Below are 24,945 nucleotides of genomic sequence, written 5' to 3'. Positions count from 1 at the left end.
ATCAGGATGAAAATGTAAAAATAAACCAGTGAAATGGAAGAAGATAAAGAGAAAAAGGACGGAGACCAGTGAGACCAGTGATACCAGGGAGACCAGGGAGACCAAGGAGACTAGTGAGACCAGGGAGACCAGTGAGACCAGGGAGACCAGTGAGACCAGGGAGACCAGGGAGACCAGGGAGACCAGTGACACCAGGGAGACCAGTGAGACCAGGGAGACCAGTGAGACCAGTGACACCAGGGAGACCAGGGAGACCAGTGACACCAGGGAGACCAGTGAGACCAGGGAGACCAGTGAGACCAGTGACACCAGGGAGACCAGTGAGACCAGGGAGACCAGGGAGACCAGTGACACCAGGGAGACCAGTGACACCAGGGAGACCAGTGACACCAGGGAGACCAGTGAGACCAGTGACACCAGGGAGACCAGTGAGACCAGTGACACCAGGGAGACCAGGGAGATCAGTGACACCAGTGAGACCAGTGAGACCAGTGAGACCAGTGACACCAGTGAGACCAGTGAGACCAGTGAGATCAGAGAAGTGAAGCTGAAGTAACAACTGGAGGAAACAAACCTGGAAACATCCACTTCACACTGATCAGCTGTGACTTCATGTCTCCATCAGGGACTGTGGAATCATGTCCTCCACAGAAAGTGTCCAGCAGGAGTCACTCCTTATGAAGAGGGGGGGACAGATGTCAGCCTCAGGGGGAGGAGGAGGAGGAGGAGGAGGAGGAGGAGGAGGAAGGAGCTCCTCCACAGAGCAGTTGTTCTGTTACTCACCAATGTGTCAGACCTGCATCATGGTCGTCAGGATCTAACCTGATGATTCAGTAAAAGTATCTGATAAATGTACTCAGAGTATTTAAAGTAAAAGTATTTTTACTTCATTTAGAGATTCCAATGTGCAGCAGCAGGTGGAACAGGAATGTTAATGAGCAGATTAGCTTCTGTGATAAACCCGAGAACAAGTTACATCATCATCACGGAGCAAAACGTGAAAGAGCTTCAGTGAAAACACATTGAACCCAGAAGAGAAGAGTTCAACTGAGGCTGAACACAAACTGTTCTTACTGCTCACTGTAAGTCAATCAATCAATCAGTCAATCAATCAGTCAATCAGTCAATCAATCAGTCAATCAGTCAATCAATCAATCAGTCAATCAATCAGTCAATCAATCAGTCAGTCAATCAGTCAATCAATCAATCAATCAGTCAATCAGTCAATCAGTCAATCAATCAGTCAATCAATCAGTCAGTCAATCAGTCAATCAATCAATCAATCAATCAATCAATCAATCAGTCAATCAATCAATCAATCAATCAATCAATCAGTCAATCAATCAATCAATCAGTCAGTCAATCAGTCAGTCAATCAGTCAATCAGTCAATCAATCAATCAGTCAATCAATCAATCAATCAGTCAATCAATCAATCAGTCAGTCAATCAATCAGTCAATCAGTCAATCAATCAGTCAATCAGTCAATCAGTCAATCAGTCAATCAATCAATCAATCAATCAATCAATCAATCAGTCAATCAATCAATCAATCAGTCACAGGTTATTTGTCTCATATTCCCAGTTTGTCTCCAGATGGGGGAAGTAGGTGAGGAAGTAGGAGGGGAAGTAGGAGGGGAAGTAGGTGAGGAACTGGGTGAGGAAGTAGGAGGGGAAGTAGGAGGGGAAGTAGGAGGGGAAGTAGGTGAGGAAGTAGGAGGGGAAGTAGGAGGGGAAGTAGGTGAGGAAGTAGGAGGGGAAGTAGGTGAGGAAGTAGGAGGGGAAGTAGGGTTAATAACAGGGTTAATGAGCTTTACTGCAGCCAGCCACCAGGAGGAGCCGTCCATCTTTATTTACCTACGTGTAAAACACTTAGTGATTTATGTTCTTTACATTTCGTTTAACTTATTTTGTTCTTTTAATTTTGTCATTTTGTGGGTCTTTGTTTTGTCTCTTTTTAGTTTGTTGTGTGTCTGTAGTTGTTTTATAGTTTGTTAGAGTTGTTTTGTATCTTTGTAGTGTTTTTTGCATCATGTTGTGTGTCTGTCTCTTTGTGGTCATGTTGTGTTAGATCACAAGTGAACAACATGAACCAGCTGATCTGTGGAGCTCTGGCTCCCCCTGGTGGTCAGAGGGGAAAGTGACTCCTTTAAAACAGGGAAAAGTCTACGGCACATTTATGAATGGACTGAACTATACCATGTAGTGTCTGTGTGTGTGTGTGTGTGTGTGTGTGTGTGTGTGTGTGTGTGTGTGTGTGTGTGTTTGTATGTGTGTTTGTATGTGTGTAATGTATGAGCTTCATCATGACACTGGGAGCTTGTTGTTCCCACACAGAGGAGATGGGGGAGGGGTGGTTCTGGTGTGTGTGTGTGTGTCTGTGTGTGTGTGTGTGTGTGTGTGTGTGTGTGTGTGTGTGTGTGTGTGTGTGTGTGTGTGTCTGTGTGTGTGTGTGTCTGTGTCTGTGTGTGTGTGTGTGTGTGTGTGTGTGTGTGTGTGTGTGTCTGTGTCTGTGTGTGTGTGTGTGTGTGTGTGTGTGTGTGTGTGTCTGTGTCTGTGTGTGTGTGTGTGTGTGTGTGTGTGTGTGTGTGTCTGTGTCTGTGTGTGTGTGTCTGTGTGTGTGTCTGTGTGTGTGTGTGTGTGTGTGTGTGTGTGTGTGTGTGTGTGTGTCTGTGTGTGTGTGTGTGTGTGTCTGTGTGTGACTGTGTGTGTGCAGTGGGGCTTTGTCCAAGAGGAAAACATCTCTGACCTTCCACATGTGCAGCTCACTTTTCAAAAACATCCCCATCATCTTCATCACCATCCTCTTCATCCCCATCCTCTTCATCCCCATCCTCTTCATCACCATCCTCTTCATCACCATCCTCTTCATCCCCATCCTCTTCATCCCCATCCTCTTCATCACCACTCAGGTCAGTTGTGTCTGTGCAGCATCAGATCACAGACACATCTCATGATCTCAAGCTAAAGAGAAACCAACCGTTTCCACAACGAGCAGCTCGGAGACTCCGTGTCAGTCAAAGCTCTGAATGTTTCTCCAGATCTTTTCTAGATTCTCACTCAAAGTCTTTCCCAGTGGAACCTTCACACACACATCTGAACACGGGACAGGGGATCGAACCGCCGACTGCCTGGTTAGTGGCTGATCCGCTCTCCCTCCTCGTTGTCGTGCTGCAGAATGAATCTGGGCCCAATCAGATGAAGAGTTTGTATGTGTCGTTATCAAGAGTCTGACCCGAGGATTTCAAACGGGACAGATGTATTCAGCTCCCAGAATGCACCAGGGCCAGCGATGCAGAACCAGCAGCTCAAACAGATGCAAGTATTTCAGTGGGAGGCAGCGAGTCTCTGTCTCCAGGCGCTTTATTCAACACGAGGCCGTGAGATGAAGTCACACACACTGCGACTGTAGTCGACTCCCACTGGCTGAGCAGCACAGACGGCTCTTTATGTGCTCGAGTACCAGCTGGTACCACGACTCCTCTTCCTCCTCTGGACTTCATCTGCCGGAGCCTGTGGACTCACGACATGGACCTGCAGCTGAGGAACCGACCTGTGGACCTTCTCCTCAGATTCACTGTGCTCGTCCTCTTTTCTACACTTTGTGCGGCTCAAAGACGTAAGTAGAGCTGTTGTGTGTGTGGAGCTGCAGAGAGAGAGTTTCAATCCTTTAAAGAAGGGGCCCCAACCTTTTGGCTCTGTGGCCCCTAAAGTGAAGCTGTGTTTACTGTGGACCTTTTCTCTTGGAGGAAGAAAACTAACATAAAGATTCTAATCTATCAACAAGGTTTGTACAACTAAATTATTCTTTTGTTTTGTTATTTGTGTAATAATCTGGGGCCCTCTAGTTGTGGCCCCTCAGATGTTGTGGCCCCTCAGGTGTTGTGGCCCCTCAGATGTTGTGGCCCCTCAGATGTTGTGGCCCCTCAGGTGTTGTGGCCCCTCAGGTGTTGTGGCCCCTCAGATGTTGTGGCCCCTCAGATGTTGTGGCCCCTCAGATGTTGTGGCCCCTCAGATGTTGTGGCCCCTCAGATGTTGTGGCCCCTCTCCAGCAACTGTTTGAAAGTACGAGACATACAAAGTTTACACAGGATCTGAACTCGTTCCCTCGTTAAACAGAACGCTGCCACCTTGTGTTTAGAATGTGAAGTTTAGAATGTGAAGTTTAGAATGTGAAGTTTAGAATCTGAAGTTTAGAATCTGAAGTTTAGAATGTGAAGTTTAGAATGTGAAGTTTAGAATGTGAAGTTTAGAATCTAAACGAACTAACATACATGAGTAACTTGATCCAAACTTTCGATCATTTGATTAATTAGCTAACCCTAACCCTTTGTTTAGAAACTGACATATGATGAATTTGAGTCTGATTATAGTGGAAGTTACAGATAATGAGACGAGATCTTGTCTGAAATACTTTCACACCTACTTCGATGATTCAATGATTCTTTTGTCTGGTTGAATTGTGTCACGTTGTGTTTCTGTGGGTCTTGTTTATTTAAGTGTTGAGTTGATTTGCTTCATTTTGTCATTTCATTGATTTTCTGATGTCTCCAGTTGTTGTGATGACGTGCGACTGTTAGACCGAGCCGTGCTAGCAGCTTCCCCCTGTTTCTAGTATTTGTGCTAAGCTAAGCTAACAGGCTGTACTTAATAGTCTTTACGTCCACGCCTTGCTGGTTCTAACTGAAGAGCTCGTTTTAACCTTCATTACTTTAGTTTATATTGTTCTGCCATGGAAGGGGATTCAATCAAATACTGTAAATCTCTTTATTTCATGGACACAAACCTTTTGTCTTTGTGTCGTTGCATCATATTATCAGCAGTTTTGATCAAATTAAATAGAAACGTTTTAATCAAACCAACATTATGAGACACTTCAGATGAAACCGGTGTTGATGTGTGTGTGTCAGTGTGCACGGTTCCTCCCGGTCCGGTGACCGTGTCAGAGAACCTCACGGCTGACGTCCAGGTGGTCCAGATCCTCTCTGGTGCTGACGTGACCCTGACGCTCACAGTGAACCCTGAAGATCTGTTCTACCTGAAGGGAAACGTCCTGATGGTGAAGAAAGGACTCGACTACGAGGTGATTGAATCCACTGGTCATTTATTACAAATCATGAAACTGATCATGAAGCTTATTCACATTTTCATTTCAGTCATTGTCCAGTACAACTCTGGTGGTGTGGGTTCAGTGCAGCGGAGCTGGATCCACGTCTGTGAGTAACCGTGAAACACGTGAAACACGTGAAACACAGAATCATGTGAATTTCTCTAAATTCATGATACAGATGATTTCATCCATGTCTCCCCCCCCCCTCAGGTGAATGAGTCTGTTGACGTTCTGGTAGAAAATGTGAACGACAATCCTCCGAACTTTGCACAAAACCACTTCGTAATAGAAGTGAATGAGGTGAGAAGTGTGTGTGTCTCTGTGTGCGGTGTGTGTGTGTGTGTGTCTGTGTGTCTCTGTGTGTGTCTCTGTGTGCGGTGTGTGTGTGTGTGTCTCTGTGTGTCTCTGTGTCTCTGTGTGTGTGTGTGTGTCTGTGTGTCTCTGTGTGCAGTGTGTGTGTGTGTGTCTCTGTGTGTGTCTCTGTCTCTGTGTCTCTGTTTATGTCTCTGTCTCTGTGTGCGGTGTGTGTGTGTGTGTGTGTCTGTGTGCGGTGTGTGTGTGTGTCTGTGTGTGGGTGTGTCTCTGTGTGCGGTGTGGGTGTGTGTGTGTGTCTCTCTGTGTCTGTGTGTTCTTCACAGCTGTCACATGTTCGATTCCCTCAGCTCACAGCCATTAACTCCAGCGTGGCTGTGATCGAAGCTTCGGACGTGGACTCGGAGCCGTTGTTCTATCGTTTAGAATCTGCAACAGTAAGATCACGTCCAATCCACTGAGCCGAACACGACTCGTCCTGAATTATTACAGTGAAATGTTTTAATACATCAGAACAAACGTTCACTGTGTAACTTTAGTCCTTTATGTTGTATTGTTATAAATATGATGATGATATAAACTACAATCTTTTCTCTCCGTCCTCCACCAGGACAAATATTTCCGTCTGGAAAACATCAACTCTCCAAAGATCCTTGTGAAAAGTCTCCTGGACCACGACGTCGTACAAAAGATCTCTCTGGTTTTACACGTCCAGGTACGACCGAGACAACAACAACATGCATGTGGCGTCTGCTTCTCTTTGACCTTTGACCTGTCACATATGTTCCAGGACACGTTCAACGGCTCGGCCTCCAACAAACCCTTCTTCACGTCCGTGGCCACCGTCACGGTTCACGTGAAGGACGTTGACAACCGGCCTCCGTGGTTTCAGCCGTGTCTCAGGACAAACTTAGGAATCGCCAAACTGTGCGTGAGCAGCGGCTACAGAGGAAAAGTCAACCTGACGGAGAAAGAGGTGAGACTCACCTGAAGGAGCTGATCCCCCTGAGGCGGTTCCTCTGGAGGAAGGGACTCCACCTGAGGAACCTTTATCTGGACAAACTGGGTTGTTCGGTCCTTCTGCAGATTGTCCTCGGAGACGTTTCAGCTCCGAGGACTCGTCTAACGTCCAGTTCTCCACGAAGGATTCAACCATTACTGGGTTTTTCAAACAGATGGAAAAGAAAATCTCATAATAACCTTTTTTAAACCTTCTTCATGGAGATCGTGTTTTCACCCTGTCCACTCGTTAGTGAGTCAGTGGGTGGGTTAGGTAATTAGTTAGCTAGTGAGTTAGTTAGTTCATATGTTAGTTAGTGGGTGGGTTACTTAGTTAATTGGTTAGCTGGTGGATGCATGATTGAGTGAGTTAGTGAGTGAGTTAGTTCATTAGTTAGTTGGTTACCTAGTGAGTTAGTGAGTGTAGAAAGCCTTGGCTTTATACTGAGTGATGTTCTAGTTGCATCTTTAATTATTATTCTCCACTAATATTTTCCTCCCTTTAGTTTTCAGCTGTGTGTTTATCGCTGGTTTTTCAATCAGAGGTTTTCACGTCACTCTTCGTCATTAGTTGCGTTTGTGGATTCAAACTTTTCTTTTCTCCACAGTTCAAGTCCAAACACTTGACGTGACAGAGGGACTGGAAAGTGTGAATGTGGTCTTGTGGTCTCGGGGGTTAATGTTATGGTTAATCCCGACACGTTTAGTAGGTCATGAAATAAGATGTCTCAGTCTGTGAATTCACACGTGATGCTTCTGATCCTCAGGAGGGGCCGTTGGTGCTGGAGCCGGGGCCGGTGTTCGCCAGGGACGGAGACAAGAACCGGAGCGAGCAGATCAGCTACAGGATCCTGAGAGGTTCAAGTTCTTCTGTCACTTGTTCAGTCACAGCTCATTCATCAGTGCATCAGGTGTCATGGACCAGAATCCAGAGGTTTCATGTATCATCATTAGTCGTATGAGAAGAAGGAAACATGTTCAATTCTTCACTTGGGAAAACGTAATAAAAGATTGTTACGGGTTTTCTTCCTTCAAACTTTCACACATGAAGGTTAAAGTTTGAAAAAACAGTTCCTCAGTCGGATCCAACATGAACATGAAATATTCAGTGTTTTATTTCTTATGATTGAAAAGTTTCTTGTTTCTTTAATCTTCAGGAAATGAAGGAAACATTTTCCAGATCGATGAAGACACAGGAAACATCACCATGACCAAAGCTGCTGATATCGTCGGACCAATAACTCTCACAGTTCTGGTGAAAGACACGATTGTGTACTTGTGTGTTGTTGGAGTTTTATCATCGTACAAACATCTGGTAAACCTGAACATGTGTCCATGTCTCCTTCAGGCGTCTCAGGTGACCAACAGGGACCAGTTTGCTGTGACTCAGGTGACCATGGAGGTGATGAAGAGGAGCAGGAACCCTCCTCGCTTTGAGAGGGAGCGATACGAAGGATTCATCTACAGTAACTCCGTCCCTGAGAGCATGATCCTCCGGGACCGGAGCACCAACCGGCCCTTCAGGGTCCGAGCCCGGGACGAGGACTTCGCCGCCGTGAGCACTGCGCGTTTTTAAAACTGACACTTCAACTTCATTAAAGAGTGTGTGTGTGTGTGTGTGTCCTGAATCACTGTGTGTGTGTGTTTCTGTCCTGAATCACTGTGTGTGTGTGTGTGTCCTGAATCACTGTGTGTGTGTGTTTCTGTCCTGAATCACTGTGTGTGTGTGTGTTTCTGTCCTGAATCACTGTGTGTGTGTGTGTGTCCTGAATCACTGTGTGTGTGTGTTTCTGTCCTGAATCACTGTGTGTGTGTGTGTTTCTGTCCTGAATCACTGTGTGTGTGTTTCTGTCCTGAATCACTGTGTGTGTGTGTGTGTGTGTGTGTGTGTGTGTGTGTGTCAGGGTTTGAATCCAGATGTGAAATACGAGGTTCAGTACAGCAGCTACGTCAACGTGACGTCGGACGGCTTCATGATCCTGAAGAGAGTCGTGAAGACAGAATCTTTCGCACTTCAGGTGACTGACTCACAAAAATGTCAGTTTGTAGAAAACAGAACGATCCGTGTTCATTCTTCACAGAAACGTGTTGAAGTTCAATCAGTTGTTAAACTTCCTGCAGCTCCGAGCAGTGGATTCGACGACAGGAGAGTTTGGCACCGCAGCCGTTTCCGTTCAGGTGATTCCAGGTCAGAAGTTCACACTCGTCTGGTTTTCTGAATATTCGGAACATGTATTAGTTTCATTTGGACTCACTGACCCTCTCCTCCGTAGCCGTGGCGATCCCGTCTCCCTCCAACATCGGCTACCGGCCGGGGGACATGGCGCTGCTGGGTCTGGTGATGGCGGCTCTGCTGGTCCTCTGCCTCATCGTGATTGGCTTCTTGATCTCCCGCTTGTGGAAGGGAAACGGCAGCGTGGACAAGTTGTGTGAGGTCAGTGTCTCTGCTCGCTTCCTGTTTGAAATGTTTCAGTCAGACTCTTCTACGTGTTTTCACACTTTGCTGCTGATCAGATGAAAACAGAGAAACAGTCACAGCTCAGACTGAGTTTCATGAAGCTGCTGCTGCAACTTGACTGATTATTAAACCAAACGAACCGAGCTCAGTCTCCGCAGCAGCAGAGCTTCATTAGCTGCTGTGTTAATGCTGAGGGGCCTCTCTCTGCTGTGTTAACTCTGAGGGGCCTCTCTCTGCAGTGTTAACTCTGAGGGGCCTCTCTCTGCAGTGTTAATGCTGAGGGGCCTCTCTCTGCTGTGTTAACTCTGAGGGGCCTCTCTCTGCAGTGTTAACTCTGAGGGGCCTCTCTCTGCAGTGTTAATGCTGAGGGGCCTCTCTCTGCTGTGTTAACTCTGAGGGGCCTCTCTCTGCTGTGTTAACTCTGTGGGGCCTCTCTCTGCAGTGTTAATGCTGAGGGGCCTCTCTCTGCAGTGTTAACTCTGAGGGGCCTCTCTCTGCTGTGTTAACTCTGTGGGGCCTCTCTCTGCAGTGTTAACTCTGAGGGGCCTCTCTCTGCAGTGTTAATGCTGAGGGGCCTCTCTCTGCTGTGTTAACTCTGAGGGGCCTCTCTCTGCTGTGTTAACTCTGTGGGGCCTCTCTCTGCAGTGTTAATGCTGAGGGGCCTCTCTCTGCAGTGTTAATGCTGAGGGGCCTCTCTCTGCAGTGTTAACTCTGAGGGGCCTCTCTCTGCTGTGTTAATGCTGAGGGGCCTCTCTCTGCTGTGTTAACTCTGAGGGGCCTCTCTCTGCAGTGTTAATGCTGAGGGGCCTCTCTCTGCTGTGTTAACGCTGAGGGGCCTCTCTCTGCTGTGTTAACTCTGTGGGGCCTCTCTCTGCTGTGTTAATGCTGAGGGGCCTCTCTCTGCTGTGTTAACTCTGAGGGGCCTCTCTCTGCTGTGTTAACTCTGAGGGGCCTCTCTCTGCAGTGTTAACTCTGAGGGGCCTCTCTCTGCTGTGTTAACTCTGAGGGGCCTCTCTCTGCTGTGTTAACTCTGAGGGGCCTCTCTCTGCAGTGTTAACTCTGTGGGGCCTCTCTCTGCTGTGTTAACTCTGAGGGGCCTCTCTCTGCTGTGTTAACTCTGAGGGGCCTCTCTCTGCAGTGTTAACTCTGTGGGGCCTCTCTCTGCTGTGTTAACTCTGAGGGGCCTCTCTCTGCAGTGTTAATGCTGAGGGGCCTCTCTCTGCTGTGTTAACTCTGAGGGGCCTCTCTCTGCTGTGTTAATGCTGAGGGGCCTCTCTCTGCTGTGTTAACTCTGAGGGGCCTCTCTCTGCAGTGTTAACTCTGTGGGGCCTCTCTCTGCTGTGTTAACTCTGTGGGGCCTCTCTCTGCTGTGTTAATGCTGTGGGGCCTCTCTCTGCTGTGTTAACTCTGAGGGGCCTCTCTCTGCTGTGTTAATGCTGAGGGGCCTCTCTCTGCTGTGTTAACTCTGAGGGGCCTCTCTCTGCAGTGTTAATGCTGAGGGGCCTCTCTCTGCAGTGTTAACTCTGAGGGGCCTCTCTCTGCAGTGTTAACTCTGTGGGGCCTCTCTCTGCTGTGTTAACTCTGACGGGCCTCTCTCTGCTGTGTTAATGCTGTGGGGCCTCTCTCTGCTGTGTTAACTCTGAGGGGCCTCTCTCTGCTGTGTTAACTCTGTGGGGCCTCTCTCTGCTGTGTTAACTCTGTGGGGCCTCTCTCTGCAGTGCCTTGGCCCCTGTCTGAAGTCGGACCAGCCTCGGGCCGGACACCGGGACTCCCTGCAGTACACCAACGACGGCTTCCAGAACGAGGCCGACCAGAGCCGTGGGGGCGCCAGGCGCTGGAACAACATCCTCCCCAGACGGAGCACCTTCCCCCAGGCGCAGGGGAGACGGAGCCACCACTGCTCCTCCTGCGGCGTCTACACCAACCACGTCCCCAAGGGGAGCCCCTCGGTGAGACCGGGCCGGAGGGGCCGAGGAGACGGGGACGAGTACGGCAAGAGGTCGCTCCTGAACAAGCAGAGGAGGAAGGAGGGCCAGAAGACGGTGTGGTTCAAAGAGATCGAGGACTCGTCGGACATCGAGGTGGAGATCATCCCGGACACCGTGGGCCGGGTGGAGGAGGAGACCGAGGAGGAGCTGGAGGGGGAGGTGGAGATGGAGGGGGTGGTCAGAGACCCGGCCGCCCCACTGAGAGGCTCTGATGACGGGCAGGAGAACCAGAACACACGACCCAGTGAGGAGCAGGACTGTGGAGTTACCAACTCAGAGAAAGAGAAGGAGCAGGAGGGCTGACGGCAGAGGTCAGAGGTCAGAGGTCGAACTGGAGTCAGAGAAAACTCAGCTGTTGGTTTTCTTCTCACTTTCTGGAGACAACAGGCCACAGCAGAGGTCTGAGTCCAGGAAGAAGCTTCACATCTCTGGAAACTGAGCGTGAAGAACAAGGATCCTGAAGTGTTTTCTACTGTGAGAATCGGAGCTTTTACTCTTTAAATATATGGTGTTGGTCAAATGTATCGTGTGAAATTATATGTTTGAGATTCAGATCCTGACCTTTAAAGCAACATTACACAACTTGAAACCTTAAAGCAGCAGCTTCTTTAAAAGACTTTGAATGTTTCTCATCTCATTCTCCAGAAAACAGCGTCCTGACATGTTGTGTAGTTAGTGTGTGAAGCAGCAGCAGCAGGTTGTCGGTCCGACTCCTTCACAGCAACATGTGGGGAGGGGCGGAGCCTGTAGAGCAGCAGGAGGTGGAGAGATCAGTGTTGTTTACAGCTCATCCACACCGGCGTCGGCCCTCATCACCAAGAGGACGTTTCAGGAGAACATCTGGAGCATCAGGTCTGACAGCAGCTGTAATGTTGCTCTAAAGGAAAACTTGGGTCTTCATTGATTGTGTTGGTCGTTGTTTCTGTTTCAGGACAACTTTAATAATCAGACGGATTCTAAACAACCTGTTAACTTGGGGACGATGAAGTGATTCTTCGTCGGTTTAGCTGTTAGATAGTTTCCAACATTTCAGGGGAGCTCGGTTTCAGTGAAGCTGAAGTGATCGGGACTTTGTGGTGAAACATGTGAAACTTTAATACTAAACAGCTGAAGTGACTCTTGTATGTTGACTGTATTTTATTGAGCACATTTGGTTAAATAACTTCTCTGGTTAATAAATAAATCTGTGGTTGACTTTTTGTACATTAAAGTGACTGATGTCGGGGGTGTGAGGGAATAATAAAAGTTTGAAGCGTTTGTTTCATCTGTAGTTCGGATCCGACTGTTTCACCCAAATCATCGAAACACAACTCTCAGTATTTCTCTGTGAGGTTCGGAATAAATAAACCAATGAATGAATATTTTTCCAAAATGGTCAAACCACTTTTTAAGAGCATCTACAAACCAGTGAATCTCTGCTGCTTCAGGATCTGCTCTTTTCAAAGCTGCACCACTCAGAAACAGATGTTTTAAAAGTGTTTATTGAGGCCAAATCACATTAAGAATCATCACAATGTCAGTAGTCGAAAACTTCCTCCTAAAATCCAAATTAAAAGTTTAAAACAAATCCCTGATTTAAAAAGTAAGGGCTCAATATTCTGAGCAGTACCGATACAATCAGCTGATCCCGGATCTGACACATCACACAAGCATCAACTCTCCATCTGCTTCACACGCTGCTGGATCAGTGCGTTTACACTCCACACAAAACCTATTGCTAAAGACGGTTTGATTGCAAAGCAACGGAAAACGTGTGCAGCTCAAATATTCATCTTTCGGACTTTTAGCGTTGTTCTTACTTGGACTTGGCAAAGCCCACCCTGTTGTTGTCTCTGTCGAACACAGTGTAGTACTGGCCGATGAAAACATCTCCCAGAATCCACAGGGGCCCGGCGGGGGCGGGGATGTCCAGGCCCATGAAGCCGCTCAGACAAATCACCTTTCCAGCCTGAGTGACCTGCGGCAAAAAGACACAGAGACGATGCTGCTGTAACGTCCGATGTACAAGAACAACGTTACATCGAAAAGGAGAAATCTTCTAATCAGTTTTTCACAGACATCTGGATCCGGTCTGAGCCAGACGACGGCTTCAGGAGCTCCACACAGAGCTTGAACTTTCATATTCACAAAAAACCTTCATGTCACACGAGAGCAGAGGAAAACTGAAAAGTAATCAGATTAAGAATAAATCATTCGACAGAGTTCAGAGTCTGAAGCAGTGAGAAAAACAAACATGACTCAACACACCAGCCTCCTCCTCCTCTTCCTCCTCTTCCTCGTCTTCACCAAGTGAAACAAAGACTTGTTTGTCTTTAACGACACAACACAGTCAGTGTTGTTTCTGCAGGAGCTGACTCAGTGGGGCCCCCTGCTGGACAATGACAAACAGCCCAGCGTCTCACCTTGAGGACGTACTGGTCTCCAGTCAGACTGTAGCTCTGTCCACTCAGGTTGAAGGTGATGACGGGCAGCGTGGGGATCTTGTCACAGCTCACCATGTACTGAAACACAAGCAGCTCACTTATATTTCAACATTCATTTATTAACCTCACGACTTTAAATTGGAGAAAGAAAAACATTGAAGGTAGAAGTTGAACATGAAGGTAAAAAGTTTAGTGGCAGTTAAATTAGTTTCCACAGCAAAGAATCACTGTAAAACGATTATTAATATTAATAATAATAATCTTGACTGAATAATGACAGTTACACCTTTTTCCAAGCTGCTGCATTCACACACTGGAAAACTAAGAATAAGTGAGAGGTGTGTGTGTGTGTGTGTGTGTATCATTGTTTTGTTTGTTTGTTTCTTCCTCAGCACAGTGAGCTCAGGTTCTCTCAGGTTCTCTCAGGTTCTCTCAGGTTCTCTCACCTCTCCCTGGATGAGTGGAATGGCTCCGATGGCTTTCTGCAGCGCCTTGACCTCGGCGGCGGGGCCGGTGATCAGAGACGTCCCCGTGTCCACGATGGCCTCGCAGCCGTCCTTACACAGAGTCAGCTGGCTGCCCACGCCCATCCTGTCTCACACACACCACAACAGCTTCACGTCAGAAATCAAGAGCACAATATTGATGTTGAAACCATTTACTGATCTGTTGATGAGTAAAGGTCAGAAGTCAGAGGCGTCTCTAAGCTAAACACTGAACCTTGAACCTCCAGCTGCTGATAGAAGAGCTGTGAGAACGGGACTGAAGAACTTTGAGTGGAGACGGATTCTGGTTTGAGTTCATGACCAGTCAGAGAAACACAACCTGTGTAGACATGTGATATCTGAGCACTCACCCGTCCATGTGGATCTGCCAGTACGCCTGCCGGGTGACGTTAACGTAGTTGAAGTCACCAGTGTAGTACTTTGGGTCGGTTCCTCCCAGCAGCAGCTCGCCGCCGGGCACCATGTCTGGGTTCCTGAGAAGATACAAACATCAGATCTTACTGTCGCCACTTTAATCAAAACACAGAAACTTTTGAGGGCGTCTGTTGGTTTATCCAGAGTTTTGCTTCTGCAGAAAGTTTGGTTTACAGTGAAGTAGTTTCACCACAAGGTTTGGCCGATGTTCAGGGTGAAGAAACATTGAAGAAGCCGAGTTACTCCTCCGGACTAAAGAGCTCTTACAGTTCAACTAAAGACGGAACCTGAAGGTTTCACCTTCTGAACTCAACCTGTCGTCTCACCTGTTCAGGTAGAAGGAGAAGACGTTCTCGTCCACCTTCTTCTGGCTCATGATGTTGTCAAAGACCGGAGCCACGCCGTCCACAGAGATGCGTGGGTAGGCCATGCCGAGGATCCCGTCAAACTTGGCTGCGATAAAAGCCACACCAGGCTGTTTGGTGGCTTCTCCGAAAACCTGCTTTTCTACGGTCAAGTCGCCGATCTGGAAACAGAATTCAAACAGAAATGAGAGTTTCCCACTAACACCGCTGACTCTGTGTGACGGACTTACTGTGCACGTGTCCTGACTGAGGAAGCCCGACAAGCTGCCAGATCCATACTGGATGGCGAAGGCGGTGCCGTTCTTCACGTATGTGCTGGACTTGGCAGAGTTATATTTGTGGTGAAGCACTGAAGAGAGAGACATTTATTTAGTGCAGCTTAGAAGCTACAACACTTTTACAGAGAATATGAGCAGGAATAAAGAACCGTCATGTTCACAGCTGACTTACAGCATGCGATGTCTAAGATGGAGCAGTGAATGGAGGGAACCCACAGGTTGGAGGAACCCGTGTCAAACACCACACTGAACGTCTGAGGGGGGGTTCCCAGGGCGATGTCTCCATAATACTGAGCCTGGTCAAAACACAAAAATAAACAGCTTTACAATTCTCATCAACACATCAGGGTCCTGAAAGCTTGTGAGATTTAGAATAAATCCACCTGAGAGAACACATGAGATAATCCAATGTTCTCAGGACAAACTGGAATAATCTGAACAGGAAACTGAGTCAGGAGGTCGGACACAGAGCAAGTCAGTTATAGACCGAGACAAACTTCTGCTTCATGGGACCAGAAGCCACTTGGGTCAAAACCATAATAACCTCAGGGTGTTTTAGTGTCGAGTCAATCAGGCCTCAGATCAGTACTTCCTGTTTCAAGGCGAAAAGTGGAAGTTGAATGTCTTGTGATATATTTCACATCATGTGAAATAATCTTGTAACTGTTAAGATCATCTTGGTTTTGTTTATACAGATTTTGAGGAATCACGTCTGTGAGATTTCTGCCTTCGTCACTGAACCACGGACGTAAACTGATTTGTGTTAAATTAAAAATACACAATCTGCTGCTGTTTTAGGTTGTAGACAGAAAACAAAGGACAAATCCACACTAAAGGCTTTGATCCACAAAAAGACATAAAATGTAAAGTACTGAACATTTAAACAGCAAATTCATAATCACATAATGTGAAGTTTCTAAACTGTGAATTTTCATCTTGTTGAACACAACAGACCTGCATGAACTTTCTAATGTTCTAATGTTCGGTGTGAACGGAGCCTTTATTCCAACTGTGACCATGAGCAGCACGTGTCCACATCATGGAACTGGTTCTAAGCTCCTCAAACTCACAGCATCAAATCCTCTTCTGCAATTTCTTCTAAGGAGAATAATTATTATATATCAAAATCACAATTTTATCAATCAGATAAAATCTCCACTGAATTGTAAGTTTAGCTCATTTCATTATTGATTTATTACTTACGAAGACTTAAGACTTTTTAAAACTTAGTGAAAAAGAGCAGCTGGAATCTTGTCTTCAGATAAAACGATTATGACCCAACGTGTGAAACCCAGTCAGCTGCCAGACAGCGACTCGGCCGTCAGTCTGGTGGTAACCTCCTGAGATAACCTCCGTCTGACTGAAGCTCCAACTCAGTGTCTGAAGATATTTACTGGTCAATACAGAGAAGGGTCGAGGCGCTCCCAACACAAGGGGACCTGTGACTCAGCGCTCAGTGCACAGAAGCATTAGGGACGCGAGGAGGTCGGAGATTCTTACATCGAGGTAGTTCTTCAGGGTCTCTGGAGTGGGCCCGGTACTGGAGGGGAAGCCAGTGTTGTACTTGAGGGAGTGTTTGTCAGCAACCAGCTCCTCCACTCGTCTCCCCGAGTCCGTCAGCTCGCGTCTGATGGAACGGAATTTCTTCAGAGGAATTCTGGACGAGAGGAAAACGAGATTTAGGCCGGTTCAGACTCTGAGTCCACATTTCAATGAGTCTGATCATCAGGTTTAGTTTGAGTTGACCCAGTTCTGCAGTCGTATCTGTGCAGTGTTATCTTTCAATGTGCTGCAACATCGTGTTATACATGACAGAGCCATGATGTCACCTTAACCCCGGAGAACTGGTGAGTATCTCGACAACTCACTGAAGTTACTGCAGCAGTAACTGGGAGGAGAACATCCATCCAGGTAGATCTTTGTTTTCACCAGTGGGTGCATAGACCTCTTGCTGGATGAGGTCCATGCACCAAAGCACAAAGACTTTCACACCGTGTTTATCTACCACAAGTCTCATTCAACGTCATCGCATCATTTATTTAATATCATGCAGCTAAACTAAGAATCTGCTGCAGCTCGATCGATCTGTCATGAAGGAATCTGCCCGAAGCTCCAATTGATTATTTAGTCTGTGAAGAGTCAAACTGGAAGAAGAGATTATTCCAAAACTCAAAGTGATGAACACTAATCTCACCGACTGAGTCATTTCAACACTTTGTCTTCACTGGAGAGCGGAGACAAGTCGTCCATCTGGTGTTAATGGTTTGTGTCACAAGGTTGGACAGAGGAAATGTTCATCTTGTGATGTTCATCTTTAAACTCTGCTGCTGAAGCTTCTTCACCAGCTCTCATCCATTTAAACATTTATTATAACTTCACTTCATAGAAACCACCTTCACTCAAGAGCTCAAATCAATCTCTGAACTGGGAAATGATACTGGGACATTTATCGACTGGTCTCTGAATCATTTGTAGACATATTGAAGAGACTTAGCTTTAAACTGTGAAGTGAAAACTAGATTCCTTCAAACACTTTATAATCCCAATACATTTGAATAGCACGTTAAACACTGACCACAGGATTTCATTAAAACAGAAATATTAAATACACATTGAAATATAAACAGAATCAAACAGTAGCTCTGAGGATTGTTTGAGTCCCGAGACTTTAGGACTTTATTCTGAATATGTATGACTCAGTTGTGACCTGAAGATGTTCAGCTCCAGAGACAAGATTAATAAGAATATAAGAATAAATAGAACGATGATAAGATCACAAGGTCACAAAGTGTCACAGAGAAAATCACGAGAACAAACTGACGAGTCATGGAGATTAAAGCATGAAGCAGCTGTTAGCTCCGCAGCTAGCCTCCAGGTTAGCTTCGCAGTTAGCTAACAGGAGCAGGAGCCATCAGGAGCTTACAGGAGCTAGCATTAGCTAACAGGAGCTAACAGGAGCTAACAGGAGCCATCAGGAGCTTACAGGAGCTAGCATTAGCTAACAGGAGCTTACAGGAGCTAGCAGGAGCCATCAGGAGCTAGCAGGAGCCAGCAGGAGCCAGCAGGAGCTAGCAGGAGCTAGCAGGAGCCAGCAGGAGCTAACAGTCCCAGTTACATGTCTCTTTATCAAACATGTAGTTTTCTTACCGGATCAAAGCGTCTCCGCTCAGCGCTAAAGCTGCAAAAACCACCAGGAGGAGACTCCTCATGTCTGCAGGAGCAGGAGCAGGAGGAGCAGGAGCAAGAGGAGCAGGAGCAAGAGGAGGAGCAGCTGACAGAGACTGTGTGTGGTTCTGTGTGGTTCTGTGTGTTCCCTGTGTGTGGTTCTGTGTGTGTTCTGTGTGTTCCCTGTGTGTGGTTCTGTGTGTTCCCTGTGTGTTGAGTTGTGTTGTGATCTGGATGTTCTGTTCCCTCAGTGTGTGTCTGTGACGTATATCAGCTGACTGCAGCCGAGTCACCGTCACGTGAGGCCGTATCCCACCGCCAGTGACGTCACTTCAGTGTTTTTTAAAACAACCAAAGATTCATTCTATTTAGTTACATTTTATATACAGTTACTTTCTATATTCAGTTACTTTCTATATTTAGTTACTTTCTATATACAGTCTATGATATAAACAAACATTTAATAAACACATGTTCAGAAAGACAATAAAACACATCTTTATTTTAAACTTCATATCAAGTATACAAAGATCCTCAAATAACTTTATCAGGAAGTTTTCTATGTTTTCTTTACTTTTCTCCGAAATACTTTTGTAAATAATGATGAACATTTTATTTTTGTTAAAATGATTTCTTAAAATAGCTGAGATCCTGAGTGGAGATGTTGATGATTGATTATTGATTATTAATCATTAATCATTAATCACATGTTGTCGCAGTGAAGTCAGTGAACATAAAGGCAGCTGTGATTGTAATGATGAGGACTGAACAGGTGGTGGCGCCCAAGGGCACGTCCGCTAGCATCTCAACTCCCGTTCGCACCTTCAGGCCAAAGACTTCGAATGTCGCCCTCCATCAGCACAGTGGTGAGAAGGTAATGAGGGGATTTTCACTTTTGGGTGAACTGTGCCTTTGAGAACTTAGTTTTAAAACCATTCTGACCCTTTGAGCAAAGCACCCGGCCTTGAACTATGACCTATGACCTAAAATAAGACTAAACATTAGAGCTGAGTTCTTCTGAATTAGACTTTAAGTGATGGATCTCACGCTGCTGCAGGGAACATCACTGTCTCTCCTGACTCATCGTCATCACTAGGAAGAGGAAACATCTGCTCCCTCATCAGTTCCAGCATGTGGGTCAGTGAGGAGAACCTCCAGTCACACTCACACCAGAGGAGGAAGAAGACAAACTGAACAACAAAGAGGAACGTGGGTCACAAGCTGATCCGCGGGGACAGAAACTGAGAATCTGGTTTCATCACTGATTTCTCTCTCGCCTGCTCCGAGGAGCAATAAAGGAAATAATATTCACAGTCAGGCAGCCGGAGGAGAATTCATTTATATAATTCATTTTATATGAACTAATCTTTTGGGTTAACCCTAACCCCCCCGTAGCATCTTGTGTTTTCACCTGAAAAGGGAGGTTGGATGTTTTTATTATATTTTCACAGATTCTCCAGAGAATCATTCATGGATCCTGAAGAAAAACTATTTCTTCACACACACACACACACACACACACACACACACACACACACACACACACACACACACACACACACACACACACACACACACACACACCAGTAGCTGACTGGTTGATCTGAACTAAGATTCCTGTTCACTTGGTCACCATGGAAACAAGATGTAGAATTTAGTGCATACCTATCTGTGTGTGTGTGTGTGTGTGTGTGTGTGTGTGTGTGTGTGTGTGTGTGTGTGTGTGTGTGTGTGTGTGTGTGTGTTCCTGTACTTATACCTTCGTTAGGACCATTGTAAGCACAGATCTACAGAGAGAGAGGGTTAGGGGCCAATGAGTGACCTCACTGGGATAGAAGTAAAAACATGGGTTTGTGTGTTTGTGTTTGTGTGTGTGTGTGTGTGTTTGTTCGTGCGGCTGAGCTTCACGTTGTGTGATGTAATTGAGTCTCCGAGCCACCAGGTGGTGCTGAGCTCCATGTTTCAGCCTCAGCTCTCAGCTGTGTCTCACTAATGAAGAAATAACCTCAGATTGAAACTTGTGGTTGAGCAGCTGCTGTGATCTGGTGAAATATGAAGCTGTGACACAGAAGCTTTCGGTCCATATATATCTATATATCTATATATATAAAACATATGAAGATGAATTTAGATCTTCAGACTGTGCGTTATGACCTCGTCCTGATGTTGGAACATTACTTCTATGACTTCTGCTTTTTTTTTTCAGCCAGTGAACAAAATAACTAAAAATTCAACGAACATTTACCAGTCGTCTGTTTTCGTCTTTCCCAGCATGCATTGGGGAGTGTTACATCATCTGTGGAATCAGGAGCCAATCAAATATCACAGAGCTCCGGGTCTCTTTGATCTTCTGAAAAGTCTGAACGCAGGAAGCTGATTGGACATCAATATCTCAAACTGGCATCATTGTACTGGAGTGATGTTGAGATGTGAGGACACTGGGACGCTCCAGTTCATCACTTGATGAGGAGTCATCAAAGTGTCTCCACTGTCTCTACTGTCTCCACTGTCTCCACTGTCTCCACTGTCTCTACTGTCTCCACTGTCTCTACAGTCTCCACTGTCTCGACTGTCTCCACTGTCTCTACTGTTTACACTGTCTCTACTGTCTCCACTGTCTCCACAGTCTCTACAGTCTCGACTGTCTCCACTCTCTCCACTGTCTCCACTGTCTCTACTGTTTACACTGTCTCCACTGTCTCCACTGTCTCTACTGTTTCCACTGTCTCTACTGTCTCCACTGTCTCTACTGTTTCCACTGTCTCTACTGTTTCCACTGTCTCCACTGTCTCTACTGTTTCCACTGTCTCTACTGTCTCCACTGTCTCTACTGTTTCCACTGTCTCTACAGTCTCAACTCTCTCTACTGTGTCTACTGTCTCCACTGTCTCTACTGTCTCCACTGTCTCCACTGTCTCTACCGTCTCGACTCTCTCTATTGTCTCCACTGTCTCCACTGTCTCTACAGTATCCACTGTCTCTACTGTCTCTACAGTCTCCACTGTCTCTACAGTCTCCACTGTCTCTACAGTCTCTACTGTCTCCACTGTCTCGACTCTCTCTACTGTCTCTACTGTCTCCACTGTCTCTACAGTCTCCACTGTCTCGACTGTCTCGACTGTCTCTACTGTCTCTACTGTCTCTACCGTCTCGACTCTCTCTACTGTCTCCACTGTCTCTACAGTCTCCACTGTCTCGACTGTCTCCACTGTCGCTACTGTCTCCACTGTCTCCACTGTCTCTACTGTCTCCACTGTCTCTACAGTCTCCACTGTCGCTACTGTCTCCACTGTCTCTACTGTCTCCACTGTCTCTACTGTCTCGACTCTCTCTACTGTCTCCACTGTCTCCACTGTCTCTACTGTCTCCACTGTCTCTACAGTCTCCACTGTCTCCACTCTCTCCACTGTCTCTACTGTCTCCACTGTCTCAACTCTCTCTACTGTCTCCACAGTCTCCACTGTCTCTACTGTCTCCACTGTCTCTACAGTCTCCACTGTCGCTACTGTCTCCACTGTCTCGACTGTCTCCACTGTCTCGACTGTCTCGACTGTCTCCACTCTCTCCACTGTCTCTACTGTCTCCACTGTCTCAACTCTCTCTACTGTCTCCACAGTCTCCACTGTCTCTACTGTCTCCACTGTCGCTACTGTCTCCACTGTCTCGACTGTCTCCACTGTCTCGACTCTCTCTACTGTCTCCACTGTCTCTACTGTCTCCACTGTCTCTACTGTCTCCACTGTCTCTACAGTCTCCACTGTCGCTACTGTCTCCACTGTCTCGACTGTCTCCACTGTCTCGACTGTCTCTACTGTCTCCACTGTCTCCACTGTCTCGACTCTAACAGTAGACTGAGACGTCTGAGAGCAGCGCTGATACCAGAACCTTTAAACTGGGACTTCCTGTCCTGAAAGATGAAGCAACATTAAAATGAAATCATGTTATTCAGTGGGAGGAGACAATTATTTTTCAACATGAGTCACATGACTAAAAGCCACGCCCCCTCAGCCCCCTGCATGAAGACAAGTCAACACGTCGGTTTTTAACCTGCTAACTTTTCATGGTTGAAAGAGAGGGAGAGGGGGGGGGGGGGACCAATGAATGAATGCAGATTTGTGTTTATTCACGTCTCAGAGACGAGTTTGGATGAAGAGTTGTGACATCACATGTCATTTAGCCTGTGCCCCAGTTTGAGGGTTCAGCATCTTGCCCGAGGACACTTCAGCATGCAGATGGGGAAGACTGAGGATCGAACCGCCGGTCGGAGGACGACCGCTCTACCCCTCAGCCACAGCCGCCTGTGAGATCAGGAACATGGTGTCGATCACAGGGAACAATGAAGCTGCTGTTAAGACAATCAGCTCAGAACTTTGACAAATAAAATCGATTGAATTCATCTTTAAGTCCTGAGAACTGAACGTTTTTACCAAATTGAGACAAATGACCAGAAGGCGTTCTTGAAACAGACGTGACAGACGCAGAGGTCACACACTGATGATGCTGCGACCATGAGGCGACGTAAACACTTGAATTAAATTAAATCATTCAATCAGATTCATGGAAACAGCCTGATTGGATTGGAGAAAGTAATTTGTCTGCACATGTGAGTCAGAGGCAGAAACAAAGCAACAGAGATCTGAGCCGTGAGGGAAACAGGAAACAAAGAGATGAGAAAAGAAAAAAGCAGGTGAATGGATGAGGAGGTAAAAATAGAGCAGGATGAATGAGGAGGTTCAATAATGTGGGTGAAGAAGACAAAGAGATACAAGAGAAGATGAAGATGAGGAAGATTCATGAATCTCATCATCTGAGTTTCTTCTTTTAAACCTTTTGTGTTTGATGCAGCTTCAGCATCAACAGTTTCCATCAGAGTCCGTGTTGACGTTTAAAACCTTCATCAGTCTCAAAAACAGGAAGAACGTTTCTCCACACGACTCAGAAAAAGAAACCATCATCAACAAACGTAAAGAGACAAGGATCAGTTAGTATTGATTATTATCAATATGTCTGTGTCAGGAGAATCAGATGGAAGAGGTGTTCTGGGTCTGGATCAAACTGAACCTGGTTCTGTTCCAGAGTGAAAACACTTTGTTGGATCTTCACACTCTTCACATTCACTAAAGACAGACAGTCAAAAATCTAATCGTCAAACTGTCACTCGCTGGAACAAGATTTCAAAGATGTGATTGAGAAAAATCGTCAAGATGAAAAAGGTCCTGTTGGAATTGGTCTGTCACCGGAGACATGAGCAGAACGTTCAGCAACGATCAAGTGTCTGAAACACAAAGTCAGGACTGAACCTGAGGATTCAAACCCTCGGACTGACACTCACGATCACGTGATCAAATGATTACATCAAAGACACGAAGAGATTCATGTGAGCGTGAAGATGAAACTCACCAGGTTCAGGTTCTGACCCGAGCTGATGCAACATCAGACTCGTGGTGGAACCAGACGCTGCAGGAGACACTGTAGTTCCTCAATCTGCTCCTCCCCGGCTCCTCCTGATGATCTGCTCCTCCCCGGCTCCTCCTGATGATCTGCTCCTCCCCGGCTCCTCCTGATGATCTGCTCCTCCCCGGCTCCTCCTGATGATCTGCTCCTCTCCGACTCCTCCTGATGATCTGCTCCTCCCCGGCTCCTCCTGAGGATCTGCTCCTCCCCGGCTCCTCCTGATGATCTGCTCCTCCCCGGCTCCTCCTGATGATCTGCTCCTCCTGATGGTGCTAGCTGGTTAGCATGCTAACCTCAGTAGAATTGAGATTGATGAGTCAACACTTTTTAATGCTAACATTGGACTTTTGTGTTTTTACGTCATCACCGTTATAATGTGAGAGGAGGTTGTTCTGCTACGTCACCACTAGATGCCACTAAATCCTACACACTGAATAACATTACATCTGGAAAAGTGACATTTGTGGATTAAACAAACTTTTATTATTATTGTAATATTCTAACACTGAGGCCGGTTCTGATCATTTCTCTGGTTCTTTGTAAAGATCAGATTCCTCGTTCTGTGGATCAACTGTAAAGTTAAACCTGACGTTAACATGAGGCTTCAGCAGTTTGACTCTTTAAGTGAAGATCTTCAGGGTTAAGAAGAAAACCTGCTCCTCAGAAAGGAAATGAGACTGAAACACAGAGGAAACATCTGTTTCTGAAAACAGGAGGGATTCTGCATAGCCACCAGAATAATGGACCCCTGCTCATGTGATCGCTCGCCGTGAAACTGACCGACGATCATCATCTTCATCATCTCCTTCCAGATATAAAGCAACCATTGAGCTCCCCCCAACAACCTGAGAGGAGAGGATTGAACCGATGAGGAGCTGCTCTTGTTGTTTCAGGTCAGAGTTCAGCGCTCATTCACACTCACTTCTTCCTGGAGGTTGTGGTCCAGGTCGGTCGTATCGATTCAGGCTCTGGAATCGATTCTCTCTGTTTCAAGCAGCTCAGCCTCGTCTGCTGCTGCACATGAATGTTTAACACCTTTGCCCCTGAGCTGCGGCAACACAACATCGCTGCTGCGTGAAAACCTTCTGTTGGTTATTTCTTTAAAAGTTTAACTTTGGTTCCTCCGGGTGTTTAATTTCTCCGAGGCACAGAAATCCATGTAAACTCATGGTTTGTTTTTCAAAGCAGGTTGTGTCTCTTTGGATTGTAGAGCAGCTCAGTGCTCAGACATCGTGGAGCTCCGCAGGGACATGTCCTCTGCCCCGCGGACATTTCCCTCATCAACATTCAGTGGAAACCAAGAAGCTTCATCAGGAGTCAGCTGATCGGTATCAGTATAAAGTGATCACTTCAGAAACCTGAACAATGAATCAATACTGCAGCTGTATCACAAAGCCCTTTAATGTGGGAATGACACACACACACACACACACACACACACACACACACACACAGACACACACACACACACACAC

At 46.4% G+C, this 24,945-nt stretch overlaps 2 protein-coding genes across 5 annotated transcripts; one reads left to right on the top strand and one right to left on the bottom strand.

Annotated features, from left to right (window-relative positions):
* Nucleotides 1–3,037: 3,037 nt before the first annotated feature.
* On the top strand, nt 3,038–12,090 carry cdhr5a (cadherin-related family member 5a). Its single transcript, XM_034581100.1, has 14 exons — nt 3,038–3,617; nt 4,909–5,081; nt 5,155–5,214; nt 5,319–5,408; nt 5,771–5,857; nt 6,031–6,135; nt 6,211–6,396; nt 7,187–7,277; nt 7,577–7,674; nt 7,768–7,974; nt 8,324–8,437; nt 8,541–8,607; nt 8,693–8,853; nt 10,596–12,090. Exons 1-14 carry the CDS (start codon nt 3,527–3,529, stop codon nt 11,166–11,168), a joined length of 2,103 nt encoding a protein of 700 aa, XP_034436991.1. The 5' UTR covers nt 3,038–3,526; the 3' UTR covers nt 11,169–12,090.
* Nucleotides 12,091–12,325: 235 nt separating this feature from the next.
* ctsd (cathepsin D) lies at nt 12,326–18,293 on the bottom strand. Of its 4 annotated transcripts, none has more exons than XM_034581105.1 (9): nt 17,999–18,293; nt 16,352–16,508; nt 15,024–15,147; nt 14,804–14,922; nt 14,535–14,734; nt 14,145–14,267; nt 13,735–13,879; nt 13,268–13,366; nt 12,326–12,822 (listed from the first exon to the last, which is right to left on the bottom strand). In XM_034581105.1, the coding sequence occupies exons 1-9, from the start codon at nt 18,058–18,060 to the stop codon at nt 12,661–12,663; spliced, it is 1,191 nt and encodes a 396-aa protein (XP_034436996.1). In that variant the 5' UTR covers nt 18,061–18,293; the 3' UTR covers nt 12,326–12,660. The 4 variants fall into 4 exon arrangements, with proteins under 4 accessions (XP_034436996.1, XP_034436995.1, XP_034436994.1 ...); XM_034581104.1 differs by having other exon boundaries at nt 14,535–14,922; nt 17,999–18,071; nt 18,114–18,152; XM_034581103.1 differs by having other exon boundaries at nt 14,535–14,922; nt 17,999–18,083; nt 18,120–18,134.
* Between the last annotated feature and the right edge of the window lie 6,652 nt (nt 18,294–24,945).

The sequence above is a fragment of the Hippoglossus hippoglossus genome, chromosome 3 (assembly GCF_009819705.1).
Source record: "Hippoglossus hippoglossus isolate fHipHip1 chromosome 3, fHipHip1.pri, whole genome shotgun sequence".
NCBI classification, from domain to species: Eukaryota; Metazoa; Chordata; class Actinopteri; order Pleuronectiformes; family Pleuronectidae; genus Hippoglossus; species Hippoglossus hippoglossus.
The sequence above is the reverse complement of the archived record's forward strand: the minus strand, read 5'-3'. Positions and strand labels throughout refer to the sequence as shown.

Coding starts and splice junctions, on each gene's coding strand:
- cdhr5a (XM_034581100.1), top strand. CDS start 3,527: ATGGACCTGCAGCTGAGGAACCGACCTGTGGACCTTCTCCTCAGATTC. Junction 5,215..5,318: donor GCGGAGCTGGATCCACGTCT/GTGAGTAACCGT, acceptor CCCCCCCCTCAG/GTGAATGAGTCTGTTGACGT. Junction 8,608..8,692: donor TTCCGTTCAGGTGATTCCAG/GTCAGAAGTTCA, acceptor TCTCCTCCGTAG/CCGTGGCGATCCCGTCTCCC.
- ctsd (XM_034581102.1), bottom strand. CDS start 18,060: ATGAGGAGTCTCCTCCTGGTGGTTTTTGCAGCTTTAGCGCTGAGCGGA. Junction 16,509..17,998: donor AGCGGAGACGCTTTGATCCG/GTAAGAAAACTA, acceptor CCTCTCGTCCAG/AATTCCTCTGAAGAAATTCC. Junction 13,367..13,734: donor TTCCACTCATCCAGGGAGAG/GTGAGAGAACCT, acceptor CTTGTGTTTCAG/TACATGGTGAGCTGTGACAA.